General features: G+C 39.8%; 1 protein-coding gene across 7 annotated transcripts in view; it reads right to left on the minus strand.

Moving 5' to 3' along the window:
• Positions 1-1,848: 1,848 nt before the first annotated feature.
• Positions 1,849-12,484, minus strand: part of AKNAD1 (AKNA domain containing 1) — a 64,419-nt gene continuing 53,783 nt past the window's right edge. For 6 of the 7 annotated variants that reach the window (XR_008916758.1, XR_001627287.2, XR_008916759.1 and 3 more), the window contains 4 exons: positions 5,755-5,839; positions 4,419-4,554; positions 2,502-2,712; positions 1,849-2,185 (listed from right to left, as the gene is read on the minus strand). Coding sequence is in view for 1 of the 7 variants with exons in the window: in XM_016429064.2 (XP_016284550.2) it covers positions 2,581-2,712; positions 4,419-4,554; positions 5,755-5,839 (353 nt within the window). In the remaining 6 variants the exon portion in view is untranslated. The remainder of the gene's footprint in view (positions 2,186-2,501; positions 2,713-4,418; positions 4,555-5,754; positions 5,840-12,484) is intronic. The other variant, XM_016429064.2, reaches the window with a different exon arrangement.

Genomic DNA, 12,484 nt, shown 5'->3' on the forward strand with positions numbered 1-12,484 from the left:
GAGGCTAGAGAACTGGTCTTGGAGCCAAGAAAACCTGGGTTCAAGTCCCCTCCAGAGGGGGACATACTGACTGTGCCCCATTCAATAAATTCTCATGGATCCCTACGACCTCCAAAATAAATTTTAAGCTAAAGCTTAACCCCATACCAAGATCTTTGGGACAGCCCAGGTTTGGCATTTAAAGGTTTTCCCTTCCACAGAAGTTTGCTTCCATCCAGTGATGCTGGCCATGCTGTCCCTCCCACAACACTCAACATAGCCACTCCAGGCGTCTTCTCCAACTTCCCCTCCCTTTTCCATTCCTGGAAGGCACTCCCTGCTCACCTCCACCTCTTGGAGCTCAAATTTCACCTGCAGGAGGGCTTTCCCCAATATCCCTCACAGCCCCCCAGCAATAATACAAGTTTGTAGGTCCCCAAAGACCAGGAATTCCTCATTTCAGTCTTTGGGTGCTTGATCCTTTTTAATGGGAGATTTTCTTAAACAATTCACCAATTAGGGCAGGAAGAGGATTCTGGTGACAGGATTGCCCTGTACCTGAGGAATGAAAGCCATATTAGGGTGGAGGGATTAGGGGTGGGGAAGGGAAAACTGGACTGTACCAATCCTGCTAATGCTGTGAGATTTTTAGACCCTGCATATCCAAGGAGAATGGAGAGTATTTTTGCAGCATTCCCTTTAAAGTGTCTTTTTTCTTCTGAGGGAGTCCAAAGAGATCTGGAGGGTTTTTTCAAGGGCTTCTGAAAGTCTTTTGTATCTTAGGCATTTTCTTAAGAAGATGAATGACTTTTTTTTCCATATCTGATACTCATTTTTGCATTGAATGCCTTTGAGAGTTAGATACCCTGTCACCGCCACACATGGGGAAAACTAGACATGGGTTCTACACTAGCTTGATTGTGATTTCCCAAAGTTTTACTCTGGTGTGGGTGCCATGAGCCAGACAGGGAAAATAATCCTTTTGGGAGTCAGCCCCTAGATTCAGATTCATGTCATGAAGCATCTTTGGAGGACCCTCATCCAAAGATACAGAGGGCTTCAGTGGGGATGAGAGAACTATGGTGTAAACACAAAAGACAAAAATAAAACTTTTTTTAAAACCAATATACTCTAACTCCTTCATTTTACAAATTAAGAAAACTGAGAGAAAGCTGAGGAATTTGCCCAAGGTCACATGGATGAGTTCCATTATTTCACTGGATTGTTGTGAATAGTGCCATAGCAATGTGAATTATCATTTTCCATCTGGCATGTCTTCTACTGTCTTCTCATCCTGAAAGACTACTCTGGAACGCATGCCACTGGGGCCCCTCCCTCCCTCTCGTTGGAAAGAGTAGACCCTGTACAATGGAGAGCTCGTCCCAGATCATGTAAGGACAGTGGCCAGAATACTCGTCTCTTTCTAGTTGCACTCCTGGACTTCATCATTCCTCTACACTGGCTACCATCAAATTCCAACTCCCACCCCGTCCCATTTTCAGTTTCTTTTTAATAATGTTGTCTCCTCTATTAGTTTGTGAGCTCCTAGAGAGCAGGGACTGTCTTTTGCTTCCTTTTGTATCCCCAGCACTCACAGTGCCTGACACATAGTAGGCAATTAATAGATGTTTATTGACGGACAACAACAGAGCTAAGACGATCATCTGGAGTACCTAGTTCCCTCCCAGTTTCCCCCCACTTTCCATTATACTGTGCTACTGTATATGCAAAGTGATTCGTAATAATAAAATTTGAAAACGAGAATGAATTCACTTCTTTGGGGACTGCTAAAGACTGGGGGTCTTCAGGAAATATACCAGAGATGAGATGCAAGGAGGGAATGATTGCGGGGAAGAAAACAGCCACACGAAAGGGAAGAAAACCATCTTTGTGATAAAAAATACAGGGGGAAAAGCAAACAGTAGAAGCTGAATCCACTGACATCTTCCTTGGATGCATCATGTTGTAGAGAAGACCCTGGGTGAAGCACAAACTCTGGCTCGTTCTACCAAGCTTGAGAAGGCTTCAAGCATGGACCTGACAGTACAGTACACTGTATGTCCTTTTCAGAGAGGTTCCGTTACCAGGGTTGGCCACTGGGTGATGGGATCTTTCTTTTCAGACACAGTAACTCAAGGAAGACCATCCAAAGGGCAGAAAGCTGGTGATCTTTGAAGTACTGAGGAATCAGGTTTGTAGATGCTGACTGTGTGAGACATTGGAAATCTACTTAATCACTAGCATTCATCATTCAGAAACAATGGCATTTGCAGTTTTAATAATCACTATTTCCCAACATCATAAACCTCAGATTTGTGCTTATATCTGTATTATAGAGAGACTTTTTTCTAATCAGTATTAATTTTCAGCAAATAATTGTAAAGTGACCTATTTTGGTTTTAAGAACCAAAGATCGACATTCCCCAAACCCACACCCCACGTAAGCCATTCTCTGTCCTTTCCCTGAGCTGAGAGACACTCTCTGTAAGAAGCCCAGTTTTCTTCCTAAATTGGGTACTTACTAACAGCAAGTACATCCATTTAGGGAAGCAAGGTTTTCTTCACACCTTTTCTTCTTTTGGTATTTTGGCCGAGCCATAGCTAGAATTTCTGGTGACTTCTACGACCTTGAGCTTTGGCCAGGTCCTCAGCAATCGCTTTTATCATTTGCTCAGTTGTTTCTTTTAAACTGATGGCTGTTTTTAGGGCATGATCCAAAGCAGAATTTAAAATCTGTATGAGGGGAAAATTCATATGTTTTAGTTAGGTAAATATAAGACAAATTCTTTCTATTATGTTTCATCAACACCACTGTTTAAATGCTTTGTTCTAAAGGTAGTTGGAATGGGAGAGTCTTTTTGTTGGATTTGGTCCATCTCTTCATAGGCAGTCAATTTCTATGCAGTTTGGTTTCCAAGGAAACCAGACAAGGATGGCATTTATTGTTAAGTTAATAGCTAAAGGTTTGGGCAGAGACAATAATGATGAGCAGCACCCTGAAGGTCTAGACAACAGGGTCAGGCTGAGTTGGTCCCTACTGCAGAAGTTTGAAAGGCACAGGAACAGAAAAAGCAGGTCAAAGGAGAAAATTCAAACCATAAATATAACTAAAGAGCCTAATGAAAAACAGTACCAATTGAGGAAACTTATCTGAAAATGGGCTTGTGGACCAGCACTGATGATGAGAAAAGTCTGAGCTCTTTTAGAATAATGAAAAGTGGCTGAAGAGCTAGCTAGGTGGATGTATCTCCAGATTTTCTTTGGGAAGGAAGGAAAGAAAAAAGGAAGGAAGGGAGAGAGGGAAGAAGAGAAAGAGAGGGAGGAAGGGAAGGAGAGATGAAGGGAGGAAACCTTTCTTAAATGGTTACTATGAGTCAGGAGAGATTCTTTTCCCTAGAAGTGAGAAGGAATAGAGATGAGTAAGATTAGATTATCAGCTATTTGAGGGCAGGGACTGGTTTTTTGTTTGTTTGTTTGTTTTTTCCTTTTTCTGAATCTTCAGTATCTTTTATTTTTATATTTTTCTGTATCTTCATGCTTAACATGGTTTGGGGCACATAATAAACAGCTAATAAATGAAGTGAAATGACTGACTAAAGGCTTCATGACAAAGATGGCACAAAATTGAATTTTGAAGAAAAGGAAGGCATTCAACCCGTGGAGGAATCCATTTAAAAACTGGAGAATAGTGTGAATAAAGCCACAGATACAGGAGAAGATCCAAGAGAACAAGGAACAAAGAATAATAGTCCAGTTTAAGTGGAATATAAAATATTCAAAGGAGAATAGTATAAAATCAGATGGATAGGTTGGATAATAGCTAATAATAATAATAGCTAGTATTTATATGGTTCTTTAAGGTTCGCAAAGTACTTTATGAATATCTCATTGCTATTTTTATCCTTGTTTTACAGATAAGGAAACAAGAGGCACAGGAAGGTTAACTTGGCCGGGGTCATACAGCTAGTAAATTTGGTAGATCATGGGGGCTACTGAAGGCTTCTGAGTAGAGGAGTAACATGATCTGAGTCATACAGATGTAGACAATGGTGTAGTCTATTGTTTAGGTAGTGCATAGATAGGAATTGGGAAGATTTAGGAAAATTAGAAGAGCAGAAGGCTTGAATAAAGGTAGTTGCGGGAGCTAAAGAGGAAGGACCAGATCCAAGAGATATATTGCAGATGTAGAAAGGCAGGTTCAGGATGTGACAAAGTCCCGGAAGGAATATTTGCTTAGGGCAACCCCAATAATTCAGTGAATGGATTAAGCAATTTAACTTCCCTTTAAATTCACTGGTTTACTGAAAACTGTAGGCAGTGGAGAATTTTCTGTTCCCTCACACGCTGGGCCAGACATCTAAATTCTGATCGTACCTGCACCTGAAGGCCCAAACCAGTAAGTTGGGAGGACACCCAGACATCCTCGTCGAAATCCTCACCTCTGAATCATCTTTGTTGATATTTTGGATGCTATACAGAACTTTGCTTCCAGAAATCTTACGGGAGTGACAATGGGGGGAGTTTGCAATTTGATCATAGATGCCTGGGTTGGATTTGGAAAACTTCATATTCCGTCTGGAAAAGAGGCGCACGACAGACACACCATTGCACATACATTTCTCTCCAGAATCAACCTCCTCCCCCTCCCTCACTGTCTTCCAACTTTATGACTGTTCCTCCCTCTTCTATGTCAGGGTGGTGATTCAGTGGGGCTCCAGTGGTTCCCCAGAACTGGGTCATTCACTCAAAGTCTCTTGCCTCAATTCCATTGTGACTGATCACAAGCAGAGACTCAGTTGCCATAAAGAATGAAGAATAAAGACTATAAAGAATATTTCCTCCAGGGGTGGGCAGCTAAGTAGTTCAGTGAATTGAGAATCAAGCCTAGAGATGAGAGGTCCTAGGTTCAAATCTGACCTCAGACATTTCCCAGTGTGACTCTGGGCAAATCATTTAATGCCCATTGCCTAGCCCACTCTTCTGTCTTGAAACCAATACTTAGTATGGCTTAAAGGGTTTAAAAAAAATTATTGCTCCAAGAGTGCTTATTTCTTTCCTTTTAGAAAGAGGGAGAAGAATTCTTAAAAGATCTTCATTTAATATTAATCTTGGTCCAACCCATCCTTCCACCCATTATTTATTGACCAAACCAAGAGAAAGAACTTGCCAACTACAGTTGCCTCAGACTGATGTAAACCAATTCCCTGGAGACAAGTGATGGTGGTAAGAAGTGGCCAACACCAGTGATTCAATAGAAATCTCTTCGCTTGACTCTGCCTTAGTTGGTGGACTCCCCAGGACTCTGACCTTGTCCCATGGGACCTACCCCTCCCCATGGCCGAGCTCAATATGTACCAGGTACAGACAGCTACCTCGGCATGTGTCTTGAGGCTACAAGGATTCATATGGGAACTAGGCATTTCCTTCTCAGATGCCTTCAGTCATCATCAAAAATCTGCGCTTATGCACAGTTTCCCTGAATATGATCATCCCCCCCAAAAGGCCCTTGTGTGATTTTGCAATCCTTTATACTTCCTGAGACAACGAGGATTTTTGAACTTAAAAGCCTGTCTATATCCTCTTTGATGATAACTGAAGGCATCTGAGGAGAGAAATGCCTCATTCCCATACTCATCAGCTGTTTTCTTTGTGCCTTAATTTCTTTTTTTGTCACTTGACACTCACCAGTGTTTTCTTTAACCAAACTCTGGGCATTTATCTTCGGCTAGAAAACTACCACACCTAAAGATATGACGAGTCCAAAATAGCACTTACTTTCCAGCAAGAGTCATTTCATCTTGACCTTGGGAGGATTTAGAAGTAGTTCTTGGGACATGGTGTTTTTCCGTTTGTGAACAGACTGAAACAATGACCAAGATTAGATGCAAAGTATCAATAATAACCTAAATAAGCAACTTTCAAAATTCTGAAAAGAAACACTTTCAAAAAATTTCTCCAGCAGTAGTAAAGACTAAATACTAAAATGAGTGTTGGGTAACCACAAAAGAAAATGTAGAAAGGAATGGAAAGAAGGTTCATCCATCATTGTATAAGACACTGTGTTAGGTGCTAGAGATATAAGGATAAATTCAAATAGTCCCTTGCCTTCAAAGGGCTTACCTTTTTTCTTTTTTTAATTGAAAATTATTATTTAATCAATTAATTTAGAATATTTTCCATGGTTACATGATTCATATTCTTTCTCTTCCTTCCTCCCTCCCCCTCCCATAGCCAACCCACAATTCCACTGGGTTTTACATGTGTCATTGATCAAGACCTATTTCCATGTTATTGATAATTAAAGGACTTACCTTCTAATAGAGGTGGGAAGGAAACACTATATGCCCAAGTAAAGACAAGATCATTTGAGGTGGGAAGGAACACTAAGGGAATCTCAAATGGTTTCCTGTGAGAGACAGTACCTACAGTTAGCCCTTGAAGGCAGGTAAGATCTCTAAGGGGTAGAAGTGAGGAAGGAGCTCAGGGGGGGTAGAGGAGGAGACTGCCTCTGCAAGTGGATAGATACAAGAAAGAGAATGCCAAGTTCAGGAAACAGTCGGGATGCCAGTCTGTCTGAAACACGAGATTTTGTAAAGAGAAGTCTTGTGAAAAAAGCTTGGGTAGATAGACTGGAGCTGGACTCTGAAGGGTTTAAATGCCCAGCTGAGGAGTTTGTGACTTATTAAGGAGGCAATAGGGAGTCAGTCACTGAGGTTTCTTAAGCAAAGAAGTGACATGATCAGAGTTGTATTAACTGAGGAAGACTATTTTTGGATATCTATAGAGGATGTATTTATCCTACTTTATAACTACTTAAGTGGTTCTGTTTTTTTAAAGTTGGCAGCACCCAACCTGTAATGACAAGGAATCTCACCTATAACATCCCTGACAAGTGGTCATCTGCCCACCAATAAGAGGAAAGCTACCACCCTCCAAGGCAACCAATTCTACTTTTAGACAGCTCTGATCATTAGGAATTATTCCTGATATCAAAATCTAAGGCTACTTCTGGGCAACATTCATTCATTGCCCCTGATTCTGACCATTGTGAGCAAACAGAACAAGTCTAATCAATTTTTTTTTATTTAACAGCCTGTCAAATATTTAAAGACAGCTATTGTCACCTTTGGGTTTTCTCTTTCCCCCATTAAATTTTACAGATTCCTTCAACTGATCCTCATATAAAATGCTCAAGGATCTTCAGTGTCCTGATTGTTCTCATCCAGACCCCTTCCAGTTTATCAAGGCCTTTTTAAAAACTATGGCACCCATAACTTTACCCAATGCTCTAGAGTACAGAGGAACTATCACTTCCTTATTCCTAGAAACTATGATACTCTTAAATACAGCCCAAAATTGTAAGAGCTTTTTTTGGCAGCCACATCAAATGTCTGGCTCGTGGGAGTTTATATAGTTCATGGAAATCAAAAGATCTTTTTCAGCCAAAATGTTTCCTAACTATGCCTTTCTGTACTTGTGAATTTGATTTTCTGAACACAAGTGTAAGACTTATTCACATTTTATCCCTGTGGAATTTTATCCCATTAATTTATTTTTTGGGATTATTTATTTATTGGGATAATTTATCCCATTAATCCCAATGTTATAGCCTAAGGGTCAGCAAACTATAGCCCATGGACCAAACTTGGTCTGCCATCACTATATATATATAGTGTGTGTGCATGTATGTGTAGATATAGCTATATATACTACCAGTAGATATATATGTTTGCATGTGTGCATGTATTTTTATATATGTATTTTTATTGCTATTTTTTTTGTTCATCATCATAGTTACCCTCAGCATCTCTCTCCTCCTAGAGAGCCATCCCATATAGCAGATACCTTTTTAAAAAAACATCCATTCTAAGACAGACGAGGGATAAGGGCTAGACGATTAGATTAAGTGACTTGCCCTGGGTCACATAGTTAGGAAGTATTCTAGGGTAATATTTGAACCCAGGACCTCCCATCTCCAAGCCTGGATCTCTTTCCACTGAGCCACCAAGATGCCCCACAGATAATACCTTTTAAAGATCAATAAAAGGGGAAGGAGGGATCAGCACTATTGATCAACTTAATAAATCCTAAAACATGTATAATGTATAACCCTTTGAAAGGTTGGGTAGAGAGTGTTTTCTCATATCTCTTCATTCAAGTGGTTTTTCTTACATAATTTTTTTACATTCTTTTACATTTCTTACATACATTTTCTTACATTCACTTCTAATTTGTGTGTATATTTGTGGTTCTTTCCATTTGTAGTGTTATCATTATGCATATTGTTTTCTTAAACCTGCTTATTTCATTCTGTATCGATTTGTGTCGATCTTGCCATGCTTCTCTGTATTCATCTTGTACATCATTTCTTATAAGCACAGTAATATTCTATTGCATTCACGTACCACAATTTGTTCGTCCATTGACGGGCATCTACTTTGTTTCCAATTATTTGTTAGCACGAAAAGTGCTGCTACAAATATTTTGGTGTATGTGGGAACTTTCTTCTTATCAATGGCTTCCTTGGGATATAAGGTTAGTAATGAAGTTTGGGGTTCAAAGGGTATGGACCTTTTAATGGCTTTCACTTGCAAAATACCAGATTGCTTTCCAAAATTACTCTGTTTCATAGTTCTGCCATTTTGTTTCATCAACCATTTCACGACTCTAGTTCACCTTTAATTCCACAATCCTTCTAACATGGACTATTTACCCTTTTTTGTCATCTTTTGCCAATTTACAGGATGTAAAGTAAAATCTCAGATTTGTTTTTATTTGCACTTGTCTCGTTAATAGTGAGTTGGAGCATTCTTTTATGTGGTCACAAATACCTTACAGTTCTGAATGGAACTGTTTATTCATATCTTTTTCCAATTAATGGCTATTAGTCAAATATATTTACTAATTTATATATCTTATATACTAAAACACTATCAGAGATATTTGACACAAAGATTATTTCCCATTTGACTCTTTCTTTTCTTTGCTATTTGTAGTCTCTTTTCTATTATTTTTGTTGTCCGGTTCATAAACTCTGCTCCTAATTCTCATTTCCTTTTTAAACTACTCGGGAATAGTATATTGTAGGTCCAAGTTCCCCTCAAACTCCACAGGTTCTCTGTCTCATCAAGTATGTCTTTACTGATGATGGCATTTTAGTTATTCCCATTCCTGACTTTCCCAGAGGTTGAAACAAAAAACTAAATTGTCTATGAATCAGTCTTGCTTAGTTCCCAGAAACTGAGAAAACTGAATTTGAAAGATGATGATCAAATCTAAAGAACAGAGATCCACTCTCAGCTAATCAAGACTGACCTAAATACAAAGATTAAGTTCAACCATGTATCAGGTTTTACTTCTTTCCCAAGGACTTAGTTTAATAAAATATAATAGGGGCAGCTGGGTGGCTCAGTGGATTGAGAGCCAGGTCTAGAGATGGGAGGGCTTAAGTTCAAAACTGACCTCAAACACTTCCTGGCTGTGTGACCCTGGGCAAGTCACTTAACCCCCATTGCCTATCCCTTCCTGCTCTCCTGCCTTGGAACTAATACTTAGTATTGATTTTAAGATGGAAAGTAAGGGTTTTAAAATAAAATAAAATAACCCCTTAAGGCTATTCATTCACCTTTCTGATCACCCAAAACTCCCTAATCCCTCTTTCTCAAGCATCTGTGACTGTGTGTATGCTTTAGTTCCCATGTGTTTGTAAATTCAAATGCCATCCTCATGTGAAAATCTATATAAGTGAGACAGCTAGGTAGCTCAATGTATGGAGAGCTTGGCCTTGAGATGGAAAGTCCTGGGTTCAAGTCTGACCTCAGACACTTCCTAGCTATGTGACCCTGAGCAAGTCACTTGACCCCAGTTGCCAATCCCTTATGGCTCTTCTGCCTTGGAACCAATTCTTAGTATTGACTCTAAGACAAAAGATGGACCTTGGGAAAAAAAAAATCTGAGCACCTTGCATTCTATAGTTCATTGGAAGTCCCAAGACATCTTCCCAGATTAATCTACCTACCTTGATGAAAGACCTTTGTCTTTAATGTCTTCCACATTTTTTCAAGTTGACATTACTCATCCTGAGAACTGATTCCTTATTAGACTTTTTTTGTTCTCAAGCTGTCTGTCTTATCCTAGTCAAGTTAATTAAAGTTTGCCCCAGAACACTCTCTAAGACAAGAAATTGCCAAAAAGATATCGAATTCAAACAAAAGAGGAAGTTCCCTGTAGGGAACTCCCTACTCCAGTAAAATTGCAAGTCTTCTTCATTTCAATGCAAAGGTCATGCTCTTTGACAGAGAAAACTGAAATGACAGTGAAAATTGAGCAGCTTTGCCTTCTGTCATTTGCTAGTTATTATTTTCCCGTCTACCCTCAGAAGTTCTAGGTTTTGTTTTTTTTTTAATTTTCCTTTGATCTCTCAGGAGAGATTTTAAAATACCTCCTTTTTGTTGGTCTTGGCTTCCTGCACCAGCATCGGTTCGTTCTTAGCATTCCTGGCACCCTTTTTACAGGCTATCTTCATATGCATCCTCTGTTAACTGATCCTTTTTAATCAAATTTCTTTCTAACATCTAAGTTGATTAATGAATTCTCTGTGAATCCTTATCAGTCTCTTCAGACATCTTCAGTTTTTTTCTCTTTACTGGAATTGTTTCCTTTTGTGTCATTAAAATTGCCTTCTTGAACATCCCTCATCCTTCCTGGACTAACTTGACTCATAAGATTTTTGTCCTTGAGATGCTGCCTCTCCTTCCTCTTCACCCCTTGAAATCTGTTTTTCCCAAAATTCATGCCAAACTACTATGGCAGAAGTAGAAACACTCAATGTAAGTTGTTGCAAAATTGTTTTATATTTCAGCCTTATTTTTTTTTAAACCTTTTTAAACCTTCTGTCTTAGAATCAGTAGTGTGGCTCCAAAGCAGAAGAGCAGGGAGGGCTAGGCAATGGGGGTTAAGTGACTTGCCTAGGGTCACCCAGCTAGGAAGTAGCAGAAGTCATATTTGAACCCAAGACTTCCCATTTCTAACCCTAGCTCTCACAATCCACTGAGCTACCTAACTACCCCCTTGTTGTATTTTTAAAGTATTTGTCAATCAATTAACATTTATTAAATGTTTACTACATGTCAAGTACTGTACTAAGCACCAAGAATATAAATACAAGTAGAAATCTAGACCTTGCCCTTGAGGAGTTAATATTCTTAGGGGGTTGAGAATGGGAACAACACTGAAACTGAACATTTCAAGATTGGGTTTGGAGACAAAGGTAGGAGGTTCTCAGAGGTAAAAAAAACTCAGGTGCAGCCTGGAGAGGAATGAGACATGGCTAACTTGGGCTCCCTTCTTAAATGGAGGTTCTGGGCTGAAAGTACTTTCAATGTGTGGATGGTGGGTCTGTTTTGAGTTTCTAGCATGAAGGAAGAGCTAGGGCATGGTAGAAGACCTGAGTAGAGCCTGAAGAGGAATACTGCTGCATATTTATACCCTAAGCACATCAGAAGTAGCAAAAATGCCACCCAAAAGATGGGTGTTGGAAAAGGAAGACCAGAGCTAGAGATTACAGCTAGAAAGCCCAAGGCTTCCCTTGGTGGTCTTGAAATGTAAAAAAAAAACCGGAGAGGACCACCACTGAATAGATATTCTATCGAGGATTTAAAGGAGGACAGGGATAAGAATCACAGGACAAGGAAGCACAAATCGATAGAGCTCTCCACTGATGGAGGGAGTATTGATGAGATCACGCTCAATGGAAATGAGTAGTCAAGTATTTCTACAAAAGGTTCCTTCTTGTTTTCTTTCTCATTTCTTCCCCCTTCTCATGCTCTACCCTGCTTGATTCATCTTTTTTTTTTTTAATCCTTACCTTCTGTTTTAGAATCAATACTATATATCGGTTCCAACACAGAAGAGGGCTGATGGCTAGGCAATGGAGGTTAAGTGACTTGCATATGATCACATGGCTAGGAAATATCTGAGGTCAGATTTGAACCCAGGACCTTTCAATTCACTGAGCTACCTAGGTGCCCCCTTGATTCATCTTTTTAAACTTTTTCCCTTCTTTCTCCCTCTCCTTTCTTAGGTCAACTCATTTCAAACTGCATCTAATAACTATAGTAAAATATTTGGCCCATTACTACAAAAAGCACTGTGTCAGTTATCATCAGGCAACCATGATTATGCTTCTGCTCTATTTGAAATCCCAAATCTGGCATATTCCATTGCCTAGTTTAGCCTGGAGACATCTGTTTGACAGAGAGTGTTTTCATAAAAGGACTCGGGCCTTTTCTTTTTTCTTTTTATAAACCCTTACCTTCTGTCTTGGAGCCAATACTGTGTATTGGCTCCAAGGCAGAAGAGTGGTAAGGGCTAGGCAATGGGGGTCAAGTGACTTGCCCAGGGTCACACAGCTGGGAAGTGTCTGAGGCCAGATTTGAACCTAGGACCTCCCATCTCTAGGCCTGGCTCTCAATCCACTGAGCTACCCAGCTGCCCCCTCGGGCCT

This window comes from Monodelphis domestica, chromosome 2, assembly GCF_027887165.1.
Source record: "Monodelphis domestica isolate mMonDom1 chromosome 2, mMonDom1.pri, whole genome shotgun sequence".
Taxonomy (NCBI): Eukaryota; Metazoa; Chordata; class Mammalia; order Didelphimorphia; family Didelphidae; genus Monodelphis; species Monodelphis domestica.